General features: G+C 45.3%; 1 protein-coding gene across 6 annotated transcripts in view; it reads left to right on the top strand.

The window, feature by feature from the left end:
• Positions 1-21,220, top strand: part of TMC7 (transmembrane channel like 7) — a 78,732-nt gene that overhangs the window by 36,748 nt on the left and 20,764 nt on the right. For 5 of the 6 annotated variants that reach the window (XM_054453672.2, XM_054453674.2, XM_054453671.1 and 2 more), the window contains 6 exons: positions 130-297; positions 1,626-1,708; positions 8,674-8,819; positions 14,126-14,273; positions 16,323-16,496; positions 18,713-18,870. In XM_054453672.2, the coding sequence (XP_054309647.1) occupies positions 130-297; positions 1,626-1,708; positions 8,674-8,819; positions 14,126-14,273; positions 16,323-16,496; positions 18,713-18,870 (877 nt within the window). The remainder of the gene's footprint in view (positions 1-129; positions 298-1,625; positions 1,709-8,673; positions 8,820-14,125; positions 14,274-16,322; positions 16,497-18,712; positions 18,871-21,220) is intronic. The other variant, XM_054453675.2, reaches the window with a different exon arrangement.

Consider the following 21,220-nt stretch of genomic DNA (forward strand, 5'->3'; position numbering starts at 1 on the left):
AAAAATAAAATGTTTCTTCCTCCTTCCAGCTACTGATTCCTCCAGCTTCAGCTTTTGTGGCTGATTGAATCTGTGATGTGTAGTTCATCAATATCCCTGGTCAGTGATGTCCGGGTTTGTTTTTTCCAGGGAAATTTGGCACTGGGATTCAGTCCTATTTCTCCTTCTTGAGATTCCTGGTGTTGCTGAATTTGGTGATATTTCTGATCATCTTTATGCTGGTTTTGCTCCCAGTCTTACTCACGAAGTACAAGCTCACCAACAGCAGCTTCGTGCTCATTCCTTTCAAAGAGACGGGTGAGTCTAAGGCCTGGTTTACTACGGAGTGTGTTTGTTTTTCACCGTGTACCTTGCTACAATGCTTCCTTTGCTAAGAATCTTTATTTTAATTCTTGGGCGACTGTATTAGTCAGGATGGTCTAGGTTATGCTGCAGAAGCAAGTGACCCCGTAACACTCACGCTGCTATGGAATAACAGCATGCAAGCATGACAGCATAACAGTATGAGACTGTGAGTGAGAAATAACCACAAAGGTTCACTTCTCACTCACAGTCCATGGCCACTGTGGGCTGGTGAGCTTCACTCTGGAGCCCAAGCTGATGGAGCAGCCTCTATCTGTAGCATTGATAGTCGCAAGCAAAAAACAAGCTCTATATGCGGACTTACATAAAAAAAATATAAAAAAAGACATATCCCCAGATGTGTGGGGAGAATAGTGAAGGAAACACTAGAAGTAGAAGGAGAAAGAAATGTTACTGTATTGGACATATTGGGGTTTGGACTGAAAATGGCAAATCACAAACACACAAACATATCTATGTGCAAATACGCAAATATATATGACATTTCTAAATGTAATATACATATACAGTCATGTACCCCATGTCAATGTTTCAGTTAACAATGGACCACATATGCAATGGTGGTCCCCTAAGATTATAATACTGGATTTTTACTGTACTTTTTCTTTGTTTAGATATGTTTAGATACACAAATACTTAACATTATGTTGCAGTTACCTACAGTATTCAGTGCAGTAATGTGCTGTCCGCGTTTGTAACCTAGCAGCAATAGGCCATACCATACAGCCTAGGTGTGTAGTAGGCCATCCCATCTAGGTTTGCGTAAGTCCACTCCGTGATGTTCGCATGACGAAATTGCCTAGGGACATATTTATCAGACTGTATCCTCCTCGTTAAGCCATGCATGACTGTACATGCTTATACACACAAATAGTGAAAAACAGGCAGGCTGTGGCTGGGTGCGGGGGCTCACGCCTGTAATCCCAGCACTTTGGGAGGCTGAGGTGGGCGGATCACCTGAGGTCAGGAGTTCAAGACCAGCCTGGCCAACATGGCGAAACCCCGTCTCTACTAAAAATACAAAAATGAGCCAGGTGTGGTGGTGAATGCCTATGATCCCAGCTACTTGGGAGGTTGAGGCAGAATTGCTTGAACCCAGGAGGCGGAGGCTTCAGTGAGCCAAGATCATGTCATTGCACTCCAGCCTGGGCGACAGAGTGAGACTCCTTCTCAAAACAAACGAACAAACAAACAAAAAAACAGGCAGGTTATAGAGACTGTAAAACTGTTTGCACTGACATTCTGGTTTTTGTTTCTTACAGATATACAATGTACAGTCTATCCAGTAAGCAGTTCTGGACTCATTTACTTTTACAGTTATATCATAGACTTGCTTTCTGGCACTGTAAGTATTTAATATAATCCTTCGTTTAGCTCCTCAATCTACTAAAAATTGTTTGATTTAAAGATCAGTTTCCCAAATTTCTGCAGTGAGAGCCAAACACCAGTGTTGGTTGACATATGTACCAGTAAATGAAATAGGATTTGCAGTTACCTCATCAGAAAGAACAATGTTCACCATCGCCTGCTAGAATGTCAGGAAATATGCTTTATCACTTTCGGCCATTGGCCTTTTTCTAGTCCTTTCTTTTTATTTATTATTATTATTTTTTTGAGATGGAGTCTCGCTCTGTTGCCAGGCTGGAGTGTAGTGGTACAATCTTGGCTCACTGCAATCTCCACTTCCCGGTTTCAAGTGATTCTCCTGCCTCAGCCTCTCGAGTAGCTGGAATTACACATGTGTGCCACCACGCCCAGCTAATTTTTGTATTTTTAGTAGAGACGGGGTTTCATCATGTTGGCCAGGCTGGTCTGGAACTCCTGACCTCAGGTGGTCCACCCTCCTTGGCCTCCCAAAGTACTGGGATTATAGGCGTGAGCCACCGTACTGGCCTCTAGTTCTTCAATCTTTGTATTGATCTGCAACAAAATACCGAGGTGCCCCACAGAAAGAAGCTTCAGTGAAAATGAACCCAGATAGAATGTTTACAATTTCTATGACACTGATAAACCCCAACATTTTGGAGTCCCAGACTGGGTGGATGAAAGACGTAGCTCTTCTTTCCAGAAATTACACACAGGGACATGTGCGATGCACAACTTCACACTTTTAGATGAGATGATATGCACATATACCTGCATATCATGTACATGGGCATATGAAGATTCTCTGAAATCCCTTATAAGTCAATCCCAGGTTAACATCCCCCACCACCACCCCAACTCTAAAATGGAATTAATCTCTTTGCTTTTATGGTAGTTGTAAAAGGTTTTTATTATCGCCTTCTAAAAAAATGATTTTGGCCAGATGCAGTGGCTCACACCTGTAACCCCAACACTTTGAGAGGCCGAGGCAGGAGGATTGCTTGAGGCCAGGAGTTTGAAACCAGCCTGGGTAACATATCTCTATACAAAATAAACATAATTAGCTGGGCGTGGTGGCATGCACCTGTAGTCCCAGTTACTCTGGAGGCTGAGGTAGAGGAATCACATGAGCCCAGAAGGTTGAGGCTGCAGTGAGCCAAGACTGAACCACTGCACTTCAGCCTGGGCAACAGAGCAAGACCCCATCTTGAAAAACAGATTTTGTGGTTTTTCATTTTTTTATTTCACTTTTTTCAGCAAATAAGATTGCAGCTATGAAAGATGCCATCTTTGGCCTTTAGACCAGGGTTTCTCAAACTTGGCACTATTGATATTCTTTTTTCTTTTTTTTTTAGAGATAGGATCACGCTCTGTTGCCCAGGTTAGAGTGTAGTGGTGTAATCGTAGCTCACTGTAATCTCAAACTCCTGGGCTTAAACGATTTTCCCAAGTAGCTAGGACTACAGGCGTGCACTACACTTGGCTAAAAGCAATGAGATTTTGGCTCGGTGTGGTGGCTCACGCCTGTAATCCCAGCACTTTCGGAGGCTGAGGCAGGTGGGTCACAAGGTCAGGAGATCGAGACCATCCTGCCTAACATGATGAAACCCCATCTCTACTAAAAATACAAAAAATTAGCCAGGCGTGGTGGTGGGCGCCTGTAGTCCCAGCTGCTCGGGAGGCTGAGGGAGGAGAATGGTGTGAACCCGGGAGCTGGAGCTTGCAGTGAGCCGAGATTGCACCACTGCAGTCCAGCCTGGGCAACAGAGTAAGACTCCGTCTCAAAAAAAAAGCAATGAGATTTTAAGTACTGGGGTAACAGGCATGAGCCACCGTGCCCAGTGGATTAGATAACTCTGTGTTGTGTAGGGCTATCTGGTGCACAGTAGCACGCTGAGCTATATCCCTGGTCTCCACCCACTAGATGCCAGCAGCACTGCCCTCTTCCAACTCTGACAACCAAAAATGTTTCCAGAGATTGCCAAATGTTCCCCAGTGGACAAAATTACCCCCAGTTGAGAACCACTGCTCTAGGTGTTTAAGAAATACAAATAAGTATTTTTATTTTTTCAGAAATACTTTCTGAAAATTACTGGTATCAAAATACCATACTGGCCGGGTGCAGTGGCTCATGCCTGTAACCCTAGTACTTCAGAGAGGCCAAGGGGGGCAGATCACCTGAGGTCAGGAGTTCAAGACCAGCCTGGCCAACATGGTGAAACCCCATCTCTACTAAAAATGCAAAAATTATCCAGGCATGGTGGCGGGTGCCTGTAATCCCAACTACTCAGGAGGCTGAGGCAGGAGAATTTCTTGAACCTGGAGGCCGAAGCTGCAGTGAGCTGAGATCGCGCAACTGCACTCCAGCCTGGGCAATGAGAGGGAGAGTTCGTCTCAAAACAAAACAAAACAAAACAAAAAACAAAAAAAAAATAAACAAATGCCATACCATTGAGCTTCTACTTTTCTGAATAAATTGTTAGAAAGCCTTGAATTTGTCTGCTGCATTTGATTTTGAAAAAGCCCCCCACCCTTTTTTTTTTTTTCTTTTTGAGACAAGATCTGGCTCTGTTGCTCAGAGAGTGCAGTGGCACGATCTTGGCTCATTGCAACCTCTGCTTCCTAGGCTCAAGCCATCCTCCCACCTCAAGCCTCCAAAGTAGCTAGGACTACAGGTGCATACCCCCATGCCCAGCTAATTTGTGTGTGTGTGTGTGTGTGTGTCTGTGTGTTTCGTAGAGACAGAGTTTTGCCATGTTGCCTAGGCTGGTCTCGAGCTCCTGAGCTCAAGCAATCCACCTGTCTCGGCTTCCCAAAGTGCTGGGATTACAGGTGTGAGCCACTATGCCCCGCCTGATTTTGAAAAAATGCTTTTATATCTCTGCTCTCACATTTTCCTAAAAACAACCCAGAGGAATTGTTGGGTGGGTGTTCAAATGTCTACTGTGCAAAAAAAGTTAAAAAAAAATAGATGGCTGGGCACAGTGGCTCACGCCTGTAATCCCAGCACTTTGGGAGGCCGAGGCGGGCGGATCACGAGGTCAGGAGATCAAGAGCATCCTGGCTAACATGGTGAAACCCTGTCTCTACTAAAAATAGAAAAAAATTAGCCGGGTATGGTGGCGGGCACCTGTAGTCCCAGCTACTTGGGAGGCTGAGGCAGGAGAATGGCGTGAACCCGGGAGGTGGAGCTTGCAGTGAGCCGAGATCGCACCACTGCACTCCAGCCTGGGCGACAGAGTGAGACTCCGTCTCAAAAAAAAAAAAGAAAGCAAAGTTAGGATCAAATCCCAGAGCCGCTCTTAACCCTATTTCTTTAGACTGCATCCCACAAGAAAAGTTTCTGTTTGTGAGAAAAAAAAGTTTCTTCGCACACTGTAACCTTCTTCCTGATAGGAAAAATTTTATAGGAGAGTTAGCTGCACTTGATTATAGATGTTCAATAAAGTAAGCATGATAACAGCCTGTCTGAAAGAGAACTTTCTGCAATGATCTGGAGAATGTGGACCTGTGCTGTATAACAGTGGAACCACTAACTCTTTTTTGTTTGTTTTTTGAGACAGAGTCTTGCTCTGTCGCCCAGGCTGGAGTGCATTGGCGTGATCTTGGCCCACTGCAACCTCTGCCCCCTGGGTTCAAGCGATTCTCCTGCCTCAGCCTCCCAAGTAGCTGGGGTTGCAGGTGCACACCACCACACCCAGCTAATTTTTATATTTTTAGTAGAGACGGGGTTTCACCATGTTGGCCAGGCTGGTCTCGAACTCCTGACCTCAGGTGATCCACCCACCTCGGCCTCCCAAAGTGCTGGGATTACAGGTGTGAGCCACCGTGCCTGACCTTTTTTTTTTTTTTTTTAAGACAGAGTCTTGCTCTGTCACCCAGCCTGGATTGCAGTGGTGCAATCTTGGCTCACTGCAACCTCTGCCTCCTGGTTTCAAGCAATTCTTGTACCTCAGCCTCCCGAGTTGCTGGGATTACAGGTGTGTGCGATGATGCCTGGCTAAATTTTGTTTTTAGTAGAGACAGGGTTTCATCATGTTGGCCAGGCCGGTCTCGAACCCGTGACCTCAAGTGATCTGCTTGCCTCAGCCTCCAAAAGTGCTGGGATTACAGGTGTGAGCCACTGTGCCCGGCCCAGAACCACTAACTCTTGAGCACTTGAAATGTGTCTAGTGTGGCTGGGAAACTGAATTTTCATTTAATGTTATTGTTAATAATCTAAATGTAAATAGGCACAAGTGAAAGAGGGCCAGAGAGATCAAACAGGGGCTTGTTTTTCTTGAAAACAATTGAACCAAGCTCATTATCAAATCAGAAAATATTTTCCAGGCCCAGCTGACCTTTCCCCTGTAATTGTTACATTATTTTTAGGGAAAGGTTGGTGATAGCCCTGATATCAGCCCTTGGCAGTATAAACAGGTTTCTTCTGGTTGGACACGTTTTTGTGGCCTTTGGGAGAGTTGAAAGGAGAATGGAGTCTTCTGCTTCTACTTTTTCGTTTCCAGTTAACACATGACTTAATTACCCAGATAATATAAGAATGCACGGTTGTCTTGTATAATTTTAAAATACAGATATGCACAATTGTATAATATAAATATGCTCAGCTTCAATAAATTTGTTTTAAGAAGACACACACACACACACACACAAGAATGCACAGTTGTCATGAAAAATACAGAATTTATAGAGTAAAAAATGAAAATATCCCTCCCCAGAGGTCACTGAACATTTAACTCCATGGTTTACAGCCTACTTGACTGCTGACCTTTCTCTGTGCACTTACATGGTCTTGCTTGATATTTCATAATATGGATTTTTAGTGTTCTAGCCCAATCCCTGTATGGACATTCAGATTTCCTCTCATTTCCTTCCTTTATAAACAGTGCTGTAGGGAACCTCTATGTATTATCTACCTACAGTGTTTCTGCTATATCTGTTCTCTTCTTCACTCTCCTGGAGTTTTTCTGCCATCCAAGGAGGTATTTGAGGTGTTCAATCATTCCCACCATAAGAAGTCAGTCAGTCGGGCACAGTGGCTCAAAACCTGTAATCCTGGCACTTTGAGAGGCTGAGGCTGGAGGATCGTTTGAGCCCAGGAGTTGGAGACCAGCCAGGGCAACATGGCGAGACCATATCTCTACTTTTTTATTTAAAAAAAAAAGAAGGAGAAGAAGTCAGAGAGTGTTCTGAGCCACCAGGCCTTACTGTTCTTCTTCTTCAAAGTTGTTTTGGCTCTTCTGGGTGCGTTGCGATTCCATATGAATTTTAGGATCAGCTTGTCAGTTTTTCTATAAGGAAGCCAGCTAGGATTCTAACAAGGATGATGTATCTGTAAATCAATTTGAGGAATTTGGCCATAGATCTTCTGATCCATAAGCATGGGATGTTTTCAGTTTCTTTAGAGCTTCTTTAATTATTATTATTATTTTTTTGAGACAGAGTCTGGCTCTGTTGCCCAGGCTGGAATACAGCGGCGTGATCTCGGCTCACCACAACCTCTACCTCTCGGGTTCAAGTGATTCTCCTGCCTTAGCCTCCCAAGTAGCTGGGACTACAGGCACATGCCACCATGCCCGGCTAATTTTTATATTTTTAGTGGAGATAGGGTTTCACTGTGTTGGCCAGGCTGATCTCGAACTCCTGACCTCATGATCCACCCGCTTCGGCCTCCCAAGGTTCTGGGATTACAGGCATGAGCCACTTTGCCCGGCCGAGATTTGCACTTTTTTTTTTTTTAATTTTTAGTTATTTTATTTTATTTTATTTATTTATTTATTTTGAGACAGAGTCTTGCTCTGTCGCCCAGGCTGGAGTGCAGTGGCGCGATCTCGGCTCACTGCAAGATCCGCCTCCCGGGTTCACACCATTCTCCTGCCTCAGCCTCCTGAGTAGCTGGGACTACAGGCGCCTGCCACCACGCCTGGCTAATTTTTTGTATTTTTAGTAGAGACGGGGTTTCACCGTGTTAGCCAGGATGGTTTTGATCTCCTGACCTTGTGATCTGCCCGCCTTGGCCTCCCAAAGTGCTGGGATTACAGGTGTGAGCCACCATGCCCGGCACGACATTTGCACTTCTTTAGTTAAATTTAGTCCTAATGTTTTATTCTTTTTGATGCTATGGCACATGGAATTTTATTCTTAATTTCAGTTTTGGCTTGTTATATGTGCTTTTTTTCTTTCAGAGACAGGGTCTGCACCCAGTCTAGGGTGCAGTAGCACAGTCATGGCTTACTCCAGCCTCCCAAGCAGCTGGGACCATAGCCATGCACCTCTATGCCTAGCTAATTTTTTTAAAAAAAATTTGTAGAGATAGGGATCTCTCTATGTTGCCCAGGCTTGTCTCAAACTCCTGGGCTCAAGTAATCCTCCTGCCTCGGCCTTCTAAGGTGCTGGGATTACAGGTGTGAGCCACCATGCCCGGCCATCTGTGCATTTTTTTTTTTTTTTTTGAGATGGAGCCTCACTCTGTTGCCCAGGCTGGAATGCAGTGGTGTGATCTCAGCTCACTGCAACCTCCGCCTCCCGGGTTCAAGTGATTCTCCTGCCTCAGCCTCCCGAGTAGCTGGGGTTACAGGCACGCAACACCAGGCCTGGCTAATTTTTTTGTATTTTTAGTGGAGATGGGGGTTTCGCCACATTGGCCAGGCTGGTCTTGAACTCCTGATCTCACGTGATCTGCCCGCCTCAGCCTCCCAAAGGGCTGGGATTACAGGTGTGAGCCACCTTGCCCGGCCCACCTGTGCATTTTTAATGCCACGGTTTTATCAGTGCTTTATTTACCAAACACTGAGTACTCCCTGTGCCTCTGGGGCTGTTCCAGTCTCTGGGGATACAGAGAGGAAAGGGGACACTGGAACTTGTGTTCCTTGAGGTAGGGACTACTCTTCTGGTTCCTTGCAGTGAGCTGACCAGTCTGACCTCATGCTCTTGGCTTTGTTTCAGGGTTTCCTGGAGGAAACTAGCCTCTTTTACGGACATTACACCATTGATGGGGTAAAATTTCAGAACTTCACCTATGACCTGCCCCTGGCGTATTTGTTAAGCACAGTCACCTACCTGGCCCTGAGCCTTCTTTGGATAGTGAAAAGGTAAAGTCTGTCCTTGCATTCTCTCTGAATTATCCTTGATGGCTGGAGGCTATTGGAGATAAGGGAGCTCTGGGAGCCATTGCCTAAAGATGAGTGGAGTCCAATGGTGGGTTTTGTGGGGAAGGGCTTGTGAGTACATTGGCAGCTGAAGAGACCTGGGAGAAATAGAAGTCAAGATTTGGGATGGAGTAGCCGACTAGCAGACTGAGGTTCTTTTTTTTTTCCCCCGAGACAGAGTCTTTCTCTGTCACCCGGACTGGAGTGCAGTGGTGGGATCTCGGCACACTGCAACCTCTGCCCCACAGGTTCAAGTGATTCTTGTGCCTCAGCCTCCTGGGTAGCTAGGACTACAGGAATGTGCCACCACGCCTAGCTAATTTTTGTATTTTTAGGAGAGTTTGGCCAGGCTGGTCTGGAACTCCTGACCTCAGGTGATCCGCCCACCCTGGCCTCCCAAAGTTCTGGGATTACAGGTGTGAGCCTGGCCTGGGGTTCTCCACTCAATCATTACTGAACACATCTGGCAATCCCACCCCACTGCACACATACCCCTTCCTTTGCTTCGGTGTGTATGTTAACTAGATCTCTACTGGGTTGTAACTAGCAGAAACCTAGCTCTGAGGGTTATTGAGTGGCTCACAGATCCAAGGAAGGGAGGAAACTCAAATTACAGGAAGGACAAAGGGGGAGCCACGGCTCAGGAACAACATCAAAAGCAAGAATCCCTCGTCTTCAATTCTTTGGTGTAGTGGTGGCTTTCTTAAGTGGTGGGAAATAGGGCATCTTATAGTTTGCATCAGCCTTGACCTCCTGGGTCACAGGTGCAGAAATCCTTAGAAGAAACTTGTTGTGTCTGCTTCATTCAGGTTCCCAGCCCTGACCCTTCCACCGTGGCCATGGGGAGCAGTGTGTCTGCGATGAGCCCCTGGTGGTTCAAGTGCTCAGCACTGTGCTCCTTCAGCTGTGGCCAGGGGCTAGGGTCCTATGACAACATGGCTTTTCCTGTGGGAGACAAGTGGTTTAGGGAGAGAGAGCAATTCCCAGGAAAAGAGAAGAGTATTAATTCCCTTAACAAACAACAGGTACAAAAGGTACAATGACCCAAACACAATAGAAATTTTATTTCTTTTTTATTAGCTGGGCGTGGTGGCACACACCTGTAGTCCCAGCTACTTGGGAGGCGGAGACAGGAGAATCACTTGAACCTGGGAGGCGGAGGTTGCAGTGAGCCAAGATCGTGCCACTGCACTCCAGCCTGGGCGACAGAGCCAGACTCTGTCTCAAAAACAAACAAACAAGCAAAACAAAAACAAAACCTGTATTTCTCTTTTACGTGACAGTTCTGGGTAGGGGCACAGGTTAGTGTGGTAGAATTCATCTTATAGTATTCTAGGACTAAGGTTGACCAAAGTTCAGCCATCTTCAGCATGTGGCTTTGAAGGTCCTGCCAAGGGATGGGAAAGGAAAACTCATGGAGGAGAACCATGTGGATGGTATTTATAGGCCAGACCTGGAAGTGGTGTACATCACTCACGTCCCATTGGCTACAGCTCAGTCACATGACTATAGCCAACTGCAAGGGAGGCCTGGAAACATTGTTCCTGGCTGGGCGGCTGTTACCCAGCAGTGACACTGTACTATAGAAAGTGAACCACAAATTTTTGATGGATAGCTTGCCATCTCTGCCCCAGGGGGGTTGCTTGGCAGACAGTATCATGGATGGGCCTCTTTCTTGCCCACTTGATTGTCCCTGTGAGAGCATGCATCCTGTAAGCCATGGAGCTGTGAAGCTCCTTATCACAGGTGCAGAAGAGACCAGGGTGCTGCAGATTGATTTGGCCCTCCATAAGGACCAGGATTCACCACTGCAAAGAAAACCCAAATGCCCAACTGGGAACTTGTATCCTGAGTCAGAATCTATGAGATGAGCGTTAACTAGTGAGCGTCCATCCCCCACCCAAATGTACTATGTACAAATGAGAAGCAGCCTCAGGCTGCTTTTGAGGGGCAAAGAGATGCTTGGTAAAGAAATATTGGTGGATTGGGGTTCCGTGATTGTGCCAGGGGAGATCCAAGTTTTATAGACCTACAGGCTGGACAATTTGGAAGCGTCATCTTTAAGACAAAGAGTATGAAAATATGTTTTGTAAATGATAAAAAAAAACCCCAGATAAGACCATAGGAACACATTGCTAGAGTCTTCCAAAGCCTTGGAAGAGGCCCTGAAGAATGAATAAGGTTTTTTGTTTTTGTTTTTGTTTTCAAGAGGGAGTCTTGGTCTGTCACCTAGGCTGGAGTGCAGTGGTGTGATCTCGGTTCACTGCAACCTCTGCCTTCTGGGTTCAAGCAATTCTTCTGCCTCAGCCTCCCAAGTAGCTGAGATTACAGATGCACGCCACCACGACTGGCTTAATTTTTGTATTTTTAGTAGAGATGGGGTTTCACCACATTGTCCAGGCTGGTCTCGAACTCCTGACCTTGTGATCTACCCACCTCAGCCTCCCAAAGTGCTAGGATTACAGGCGTGAGCCACCGCACCCGGCCAAATGAATAAGGTTTGTTAGTTGCACAGCGAATCTACCTATGAATCTTGTTCAAGCCCAAGGCCTTGATTGCTTTCTGGGGAAGGCCATGGAGGGAGGGCTGGGTGTGATGTAATGGGATAAAGGCCTGCTGTGGCCCAGAAAGTGGATGTGCCACAGAGTGACAAAGAGTATGGACTTTGTAGGCCAGAGACCATGACTGGAATGTCAGTTCACCTCTTTGAGCCTCATTTTCTTCGTCTGTGAAATGTGCATCCTGGAAGGGTTGCTGGGAGGATGAACATAAACTAGGCAGGTGAATGAAACCTTAGCACTGTGCCTAGTACCTTATAGACATTTATTAAGTTAAAATTATCATCATCATCATCATTATCATCAAAGTAGCACCAGTTCTGCCACCTAACTCTCTGGATATAGGGAAATAATTTTCCTTCCTCTGGATCTTAGTTTTCTCATCTGTAAAATGTAGTTCTGGGTCAGGCATGGTGGCTCACACCTGTAATCCTAGCACTTTGGGAGTACCAGGTGGTTGGATCACTTGAGCCCAGGAGTTCAAGACCAACTCTGGGCAACATGGCAAAACCCTATTTCTACAAAAATACAAATAATTAGCTAGGTGTGGTAGCGTGTGCTTGTAGTTTGAGCTATGCAGGATGCTGAGGTGGGAGGATCACCTGAACTTGGAGAGGTTGAGGCTGCAGTGAGCCATGATCACACCGCTGCACTCCACCCTGGGTGACAGAGTGAGACCCCATCTCAAAAAGTAAAAAATAAAATAAAATGTAGGTCTGTTCTGAATCAGAGGCTTGCAACTGGGATGGGTCACCGTGAGCTTTATAACATGGCATATTTCTGGAACCCACGTGAGACCTATTGAATTGAAAATCTCAGGTAAGAAACCATTTGGGAACCTGGATTTGGGGAAAGCACTCCATGTGGTTCTGACATAAATTCTTTGCTGTAATCCTTTGGCAGAAGGACTGATCATAACAATTCCTTCCATTTCTGTTGTTTTCATGCCTCACTGGCAAATCCTAAAAATAACCTGTTTCATCTACAGAGGACTGTGCATGGCATCTGGTGTTTTATACCAAGTGCCAGGTGGATTTTTTTCCATGAAAGCATTTGAATGAATAAAAATATGCAACAGAATTGTATCTGACCTAAACAGGTGCTCACTAAATAGTTAATTTAAGTCATTTATTCATTGCTTCATCCATCAGTTGCATGTTAACCAAAGTATATAGTCCATACATTATGGATATAAAGGTGGCAAGATAGCCAGGGTACCTGCTCTCAAGGAATTTAAAATTTAGTTAGAGTAAGGAGTTACAAGCAGTAAACAGATGAATAAGATAATTGCAGGTTAGTGTCATTCCCATGAATTAAATAAAAGGGATTGGGCTGGGCGCGGTGGCTCATGCCTGTAATCTCAGCGCTTTGGGAGGCTGAGGTGGACGGATCATGGGGTCAGGAGGTCGAGACCAGCCTGGCCAACCTGGTGAAATCCCGTCTCTACTAAAAATACAGAAAATTAGCTGGGCATGGTGGCAGATGCCTGTAATCCCAGCTGCTCGGAAGGCTCAGGCAGGAGAATCACTTGAACCCGGGAGGCGGAGGTTGCAGTGAGCCAAGACCACGCCACTGCACTCCAGCCTGGGCAACAGAATGAGACTCCGTCTCAAAAATAAATAAATAAGTAAATAAATAGATAAATAAAAGGGACTGACTTGAAGTGGGGGTTATAGCCTTAGATGGGGGAGGTGAGGGATTATAAAGGGATTGTTTGAGCCAAAACCTGAAGGATGGGAAGGAGACCAGCCATAGGGAGGGTCAGAGGAGCACCATCTCTGGAGATGGTAGTGGGAATTCCCAAGTGTAGAGTCCCAGAGGCAGGAACAGGAATTTGTGTATTTATAGAAAGAAGAGAAAGCAAGTATAGTTACATGGGAGGAGAGACGACGGCAGAGCTGGATCGTATAGGATATCTAGGCTGTATTAAGGAGTCTGGATTTTAAAAGAAAATGAATCGTTCTACCAAAAAGACATATGCACTCGTATATTCATCACAGTGCTGTTCACAATAGCAAAGAAATGGAATCAACCTAGGTGCCCATCAACGGAGGACTGGATAAAGAAAATGTGGTACACATACACCATGGAATACTACACAGCCATAAAAAAGAATGAAATCATGTCCTTTGCAGCAACATGGTTGCAGCTAGAGGCCATTATCCAAAGCAAATTAATGCAGGAACAGAAAACCAAATACCTCATGTTCTCACTTATTAGTGGGAGCTAAACATTGGGTACTCATGGACATAAAGATGGCAACAAAAGACACTGAGGACTCCTAGAGTGGAGAGGGAGAGGGAGAGAGGGAGCAAGGATTGAAGAACTATTGGATACTGTGCTCAGTACCTGGATGATGGGATCGTTTCTATCCCAAATCTCAGCATCGTGCAATATTACCAAGGTTACAAACCTGCACATGTATTCCTGAATCTAAAATAAAAGTTGGGGAAGAAAATTTGGATTTTATTCTAGCTGTGATTGAAGCGATTAGATAGGTAAAAGGAAAGGATCAACAATGAGATACCTTGTTAGCTGCCACATATATTTAGAATGGCCCCAAACTTGACCATGTCACAATGGGCTGAAAATGCAGCTATGTCTAACTTTTTAAGTTTCAGACAGAGCCAATTCAGGGGACTCTCTTTTGCTGCTGTTTCTATAAGAAGGATGATTGTGTTTTGGGGTCAGGTCGGTGGAAGGATTCAAAATCAACCTGATTCGGAGTGAGGAGCACTTTCAGAGTTACTGCAACAAGATATTTGCTGGCTGGGACTTCTGCATCACTAACCGTGGCATGGCGGATCTGAAGCACAGCAGCTTGCGGTACGAGCTCCGAGTGAGTGCTCCTGGGTTTGCCCCTGGTGGGGTCCTCACCAGCAAGGTCCTGCCTTTGGATCCTGAGTTTTCAGCTTGCAGAGGATCAGGGTGGGGGACAGGTTGTCCCTGGTGCTTAGCAAGTTACCCCTCTGTAGCTTTCAAGAACTTCTCACAGCAAACACGTTACTGGGGTTGATTACCCTAGACCTGAACAGGAGCACTGGTGAACTGGTACTGGGAAGTAGGGTGGGGTCGCAGTGGCTGGAAGAAGGTGATGTCTTTCCCCATGCCCTGCTACTTTACACTGTTATTTTTCCACCTGAGGAGGACCTGTCATAAACACTACTTATACCACGAGAAATGGGAGTAAGGAGGGAATGTTATGACAATAGTGTGGGATGGAGAGTATATGAAAAAGTACAGACCGGGCGTGGTGGCTTATGCCTGTAATCCCAGCACTTTGGGAGGCTGAGGCAGGCAGATCACAAGGTCAGGAAATCGAGACCATCCTGGCTAACATGGTGAAACCCTATCTCTACTAAAAATACAAAAAATTAGCCAGGCATGGTGGCGCCTGTAGTCCTAGCTACTTGGGAGTCTGAGGCAAGAGAATCACTTGAACCGGGAGGCAGAGGTTGCAGTGAGCCGAGATTGTGCCACTGCATTCCAGCCTGGGTGACAGAGTGAGACTCTGTCTCAAAAAAGAAAAAAAAAGTACAAGAGAGTTTCCAACCATCTCTACTAAAAATACAAAAAATTAGCTGGGCATGGTGGCACATGCCTGTAGTCCCAGCTACTTGGGAGTCTGAGGCAAGAGAATCACTTGAACCGGGAGGCAGAGGTTGCAGTGAGCCAAGATTGCACCACTGCATTCCAGCCTGGGTGACAGAGCGAGACTCCATCTCAAAAAAAAAAAAAAAAAAAAAAGTACATGACAGTTTCCAAATGAATAAGGAGAGAAAGGAGTAAAGAATAGCACGTTAATAAACCCATCAAAGAAAAGGAGGAGGGAACAAATAAATCAAAAGCATAATAAAATGGAAGGAATCAAATCAAATCTATTCTTTCTTACACTAAATACGAACTGATTAAATTCTCCTAATAAAAGCAGAGACTACTACATTGTGTAAAAGAAAAAATAACAACACCTTACCTGTATTGTGTTTGAAGAAATGACACATACTATATTTAAGTAATATCATGAATAGTTTATAGTTCTGTTTTCACATTTATTGCAAAGCCCAATTGCAGTCTTAAATAGGAGGTTCTGCCTTTACTTAGGTCTTTAGTAGATATAAAAAATAGTTGGGCTAGGCCAGGCATGGTGGCTCATGCCTGTAATCCAGCACTTTGGGAGGCCAAGGCAGGTCAGGATCAGGAGATTGAGACCATCCTGGCCAATATGGTGAAACCCCGTCTCTACTAAAATTACAAAAATTAGCTGGCGTGGTGGTGCATGCCTGTAATCCTAGCTATTCGGGAGGCTGAGGCAGAAGAATGACTTGAACCAGGGAGTCAGAGGTTGCAGTGAGCCGAGATTGGACCACTGCACTCCAGTCTGGCAATAGAGCGAGACTCCGTCTCAAAAAAAAAAAAAAAAAAAGTAGTTGGGCTAAGTCTAGGATGGTTTCTTGGGGGAGATGAATATTTAAAAGATGTCTTTTTTTTTTTTTTTTTCTTTCTGAGATCGCATTTCACTCTGTCACCCAGGCTGGAGTACAGTGACGTGATCATACATAACTGCAGACTCGAACTCCCGGGCTTAAGCAATCTTCCACATCAGCCTCCTGAGTAGCAGGGACTACAGGCACTCATCACCACACCCAGCTAATTCTTCTGGGTTTTCTTGTAGAGATGGGGTCTCACTATGTTGCTAGGGTTGGTCTTGAACTCCTGGGCTCAAGTGATCCTCCTACCTTGGCCTCCCACGGTGCTAGGGTTACAGGAGTGAGCCACCATGCCTGGCTAGAACTCTTAAAGATGGATAGGGAGAGAATGATTAATCAGTTTCTATCCCTGAGTATCCCTTCATCCCACTGCTCACAAGTGAATTTTCTTTTATCTTCAGGCAGATCTGGAGGAAGAAAGAATACGGCAGAAAATAGCAGAAAGGACCTCAGAAGAAACAATACGCATTTACTCTTTGAGACTGTTTTTGAACTGTATTGTTCTGGCTGTTTTAGGGGCGTGCTTTTATGCAATATACGTAGCAACTGTCTTCTCGCAAGAGCACATGAAAAAGGTAAGTTAACTTGTACTCTGGCTGGACATTATGCCTAGTGCACTGAAAATCTGTGAGGTAGATACCATCGTCATTTCTGTTTTACTTATGGAGATACAAGTTTGGCTGATATGATCAAGGCCTGAAAATCAGAGGTGATCAGTTTCCACTTTTTTTTGAGACAGAGTTTCGCTCTTGTTGCCCAGGCTGGTGTGCAATGGCATTGTCTTGGCTCACTGCAGCCTCTGCCTCCCAGGTTCAAATGATTCTCCTGCCTCAGCCTCCAGAGTAGCTGGGATTACAGGCATGTGCCACCACGCCCGGCTAATTTTGTGTTTTTAGTAGAGACGGGGTTTCTCCATGTTGGTCAGGCTGGTCTTGAACTTCTGACCTCAGGTGATCTGCTCGCCTCCGCCTCCCAAAGTGCTGGGATTACAGGTGTGAGCCACTGTGCCCTGCCCAGTTTTCATTTTTAGGGGAACTTTTTTGTTTTTGTTGTTGAGACAGAGTCTCACTCTGTCGCTCAGGCTGAAGTGTGGTGGTGTGATCTCAGCTCACTGTAACCTCCACCTCCCAGGTTCAAGCGATTCTCGTGCCTCAGCCTCCCTAGTAGCTGGCATTACAGGGATGCACCACCACACCCAGCTAATTTTTGTATTTTTAGCAGAGACAGGGTTTCACCATGTTGGCCAGGCTGGTCTCAAACTCTTGACCTCAAGAGATCCACCCACCTTGGCCTCCCAAAGTGCTGGGATTGCAGGTGTGAGTCACCGCACCTGGCCTTAGAGAATTTTTTAAAAGCATCTAAAGTGTAGTGTTTGAGATCCTTACTGCTCCTGGAATTTGCAATATTCAAAACTAGGCTGGATTAGGGTTTTATCCCTGACTGTTATTTATGAACTAAGGCCTTGGTTTACTTAAAATAGCAGTGGTTTTAAAAATCCAAGTTTGTCCAGTGGCTCTGTTTTATGAAATCAATCAGCAGGGGTCCAGGTTCCGTTCATCTTGTGGCTCTGCCCTCCCTAGGATATGGTTTTCTTTTCTTCTTTCTTTTTTCTTTCTTTTTTTTTTGAGACAGAGTCTCGCTCTGTCACCCAGGCTGGTGTACAGTGGTGCAATCTTGGCTCACCGCAACCTCCACCTCCTGGGTTCAAGTAATTCTCCTGTCTCAGCCTCCCGAGTAGCTGGGATTACAGGCACCCGCCACCACACCTGGCTAATTTTTGTATTTTTGGTAAAGACAGGGTTTCGCCAGTTTGGCCAGGCTGGTCTCGAACTTTTGACCTCAAGTGATCCACCTGTCTCAGCCTCCCAAAGTGCTGGGATTACAGGCATGAGCCACCGTGCCTGGCTGGGTATCGTCTTCTGTATGGTAAAAGATAGCTCACCACCATGGCCACGTTCTAGCCAAGGGGAAGGAGATGAAGGGGCTAAGGAGGTCACATTTCTTCCTTTAAAGGACATAACCTGGAGGTTACGCTAAAAACTTCCACTCATATCCCCTTGGCCAGAATTTAGTCACATGGTAGTACCTAGCTACAAGGGAGGCTAGGAAATTTACTTTTTATTGTGGATGGCTATATATTGTCTAAGTGGTCTGTTACTGTGAAAGCAGGGAATTGCTCTTTCAATTTCAAATCAATCAATTCTACACCGTTGAAGATACTTTAAATTGCCCGTTTATACAGAATACATGGGTCTTCTTATACATCCCCTTAATAAATCCAGTAGAGACTGGTTTTCTTCCAGCACAGTACTAGATACCTCTTTTTGAACATCTGAAGAAGGAGATGGCGGCCGGGCGAGGTGGCTCATGCCTGTAATCCTAGTACTTTGGGAGGCCAAAGTGGGGTGGATCACCTGAGGTCAGGAGTTTGAGACCAGCCTGACCAACATGGTGAAACCCTGTCTCTACTAAAAATACAAAAATTAGCCTGGCATGGTGGCGGGTACCTGTAGTCCCAGCTACTCGGGAGGCTGAGGCAGGAGAATTGCTTGAACCAGGGAGACGGAGGTTGCAGTGAGCCGAGATCATGTCCCTGCACTCAAGCCTGGGCGACAGAGGTAGACTCCATCTCATTAAAAAAAAAAGGAACGAGATGTCTTGCATTTTCAGGCCATGCTCAATGACAAATATGTTTTGTTTTCCCAACACACATAGTTGAGTTCTTTTTCGTTCTATTTGTGGTGTAACTTCCTTATATACTCCTGACTAATAAGTTTTGTTATCCTCCTAGGAAATCGACAAGATGGTTTTTGGAGAGAACCTCTTGATATTGTATCTACCGTCTATCGTGATCACACTGGCCAATTTTATCACCCCAATGATCTTTACCAAGATCATCCGCTATGAGGATTATTCTCCAGGCTTTGAGATCCGTCTGACAATCCTTAGGTAATGCCTAACATGAAGATGGCAGGCATGTTCAAGCCAGTCACCACCTACCCACTCTCTTGCCCATGGCAGACATCGCTAATCAATTGTGGTGCATTTTCTTGCTGCGCCAAGAGTCCTCCTCAACCTTCAGACAGCCCCCATGAATGAATCAGAATTTGTATATATGGTGAAATGTCTTTGATTTGAGAGTCTATTCCTTGGTATTATATTTTTGCTCCATATAATAGCACAGGGCATAGGCTGGGACCCTAAGAGGAGGGGTTGCTCTAAAGTTGTCAGAAATGACAGCTATAAGGCAGAGTCCAGGGAGTTAACACAAATGAGTGGAGAGGACCAGGTGGGACTGTGCAGGACTTGAGAGTTTTCTTTCTGTTTCTCAAATGCCTTAGATTGCATTTGCAACTTATTTAAAACATTTTTTATTTTGAAAATTTTCTTCCTTTTTTTTTTTTTTGAGATGGGGTCTTACTCTGTCACCCAGGCTGGAGTGCAGTGGTGCAATCATAATTCACTGCAGTCTCAAATCCCTGATCTCAAACAATCCTCCCACCTCAGCCTCCCACGTAGCTGGGACTATAGACATGCACCACCATGCCCAGCTAATTAAAAAAATTTTTTTTGGTAGAGACAGGGTTTTGTTATGTTGCCCAGGCTGGTCTTGAATTCCTGGGCTTAAGTGACCCTCCCACCTCCACCTCCCAAATCCTGGGATTACAGGCAAGAGCCACCATGCCCCGTCTCAAAGTTTTCAAACAGAATGCATAGTGTAATGATCCCCATATACCTTTCACTTACATTTCAGTCATTCCCAACATTTTGCTAATCTCATTTCCATCCATTCTCTCCTAATTTGCTGGATTACTTTAAGCAAATCTCAGGCAACATGCCATTTCATCTGTAAACACTTCATTATACCTTTTTTTTTTTTGAGATGGAGTCTTGCTCTGTTGTTCAGGCTGGAGTGCAGTGGCGTGATCTTGGCTCACTGCAACCTCCACCTCCCGGGTTCAAGCAATTCTCCTGCCTCAGTCTCTTGAATAGCTGGGACTACAGGCATGGGCCACCATGCCTGGCTAATTTTTTAAAATATATTTTTAGTAGAGATGGGGTTTCACCATGTTGGCCAGGCTGGTCTTGAACTCCTGACCTCCGATGATCCACCCACCTTAACCTCCCAAAGTGCTGGGATTACAGGCATGAGTCACCGTGCCCAGCCAACTTCATTATATCTCTAAGTGATGGGAGCTTTAAATATATAACCATCATCACACCTAATAAAATCGAGGCGGTCTCCCCATTGGGGTTGCAGATGGTTTTCCACAGTTGATTTGTTCAAAGCCGAATCCAAACAAGGCCCACATGCTGTTTGGTGGTCATGTCTCCTAAATCTCTTTTATTCTTGTCAGAGTTTCCCCTCCCCTTTTGTTAGGCTTTTGATTTGTGGAAGAAACTGGATCATTTTCCTGTAGAATAGTTCCTATTCTGGATTTCGTCCATTGTTTCTTCCTGGTGTGTTTAATTTGTTTTTCTATGCCCATAGTTGCTGTAAATGACTGTGTAGATTCAGAGTTTTTGTTAGATTCTGTGTCAGTTTTTAGTTAAGGAAACCTCATCAGGGGTGCCATGTCCTTCCTGTTGTATCCCAGCAGAGACACAGAAGGTGGTGTTAGTAATGAGAAGAGTGAGCAGAGGGCGTGGGTTCGCTCTTTCCCCCATTCTTTTCTTTCCATTTTTTTTTTTCTGGGACTGGGTCTTGCTGTGTTGTCCAGGCTGGAGTGCAGTGGCACGATCATAGGTCACTGCAGCCTTGACCACCTGGGCCCAAGTGACCCTCCTGCCTCAGTCTCTCGAGTAGCTGGGACTACAGGTGCACACGACCGTGCCAAGCCAATTTTTTGATTTTTTGTAGAGACAGGATCTCCTCACGTTGCCCAGGCTGTTCTCAAACTCCTGGGGTCAAGCAATCTTCCCACCTCAGCCTCCCAAAGCGTTGGGATTACAGGCTTATGAGCCACCATGCCCAGCCTCCCTTATTTTTTAAATTATTCCTTCTTTTTCTGTTTTTTTCTTTTTTTTTGAGATGGAGTCTCGCTTTGTTGCCCAGGCTGGAATGCAGTGGCTTGATCTTGGCTCACTGTAAGCTCTGCCTCCCGGGTTCACGCCACTCTTCTGCCTCAGCCTCCCAAGTAGCTGGGACTACAGGTGCCCAGCACCACGGCTGGCTAATTTTTTGTATTTTTTAGTAGAGATGGGCTTTCACCATGTTAGCCAAATGTTTCTATTTAATTTATTTTTGTATTACAAACCAAACAATGGAAAATTGTCTTAAAAAAAAATGAGAACAAAA

Source organism: Pongo pygmaeus, chromosome 18 (assembly GCF_028885625.2).
Source record: "Pongo pygmaeus isolate AG05252 chromosome 18, NHGRI_mPonPyg2-v2.0_pri, whole genome shotgun sequence".
NCBI classification, from domain to species: domain Eukaryota; kingdom Metazoa; phylum Chordata; class Mammalia; order Primates; family Hominidae; genus Pongo; species Pongo pygmaeus.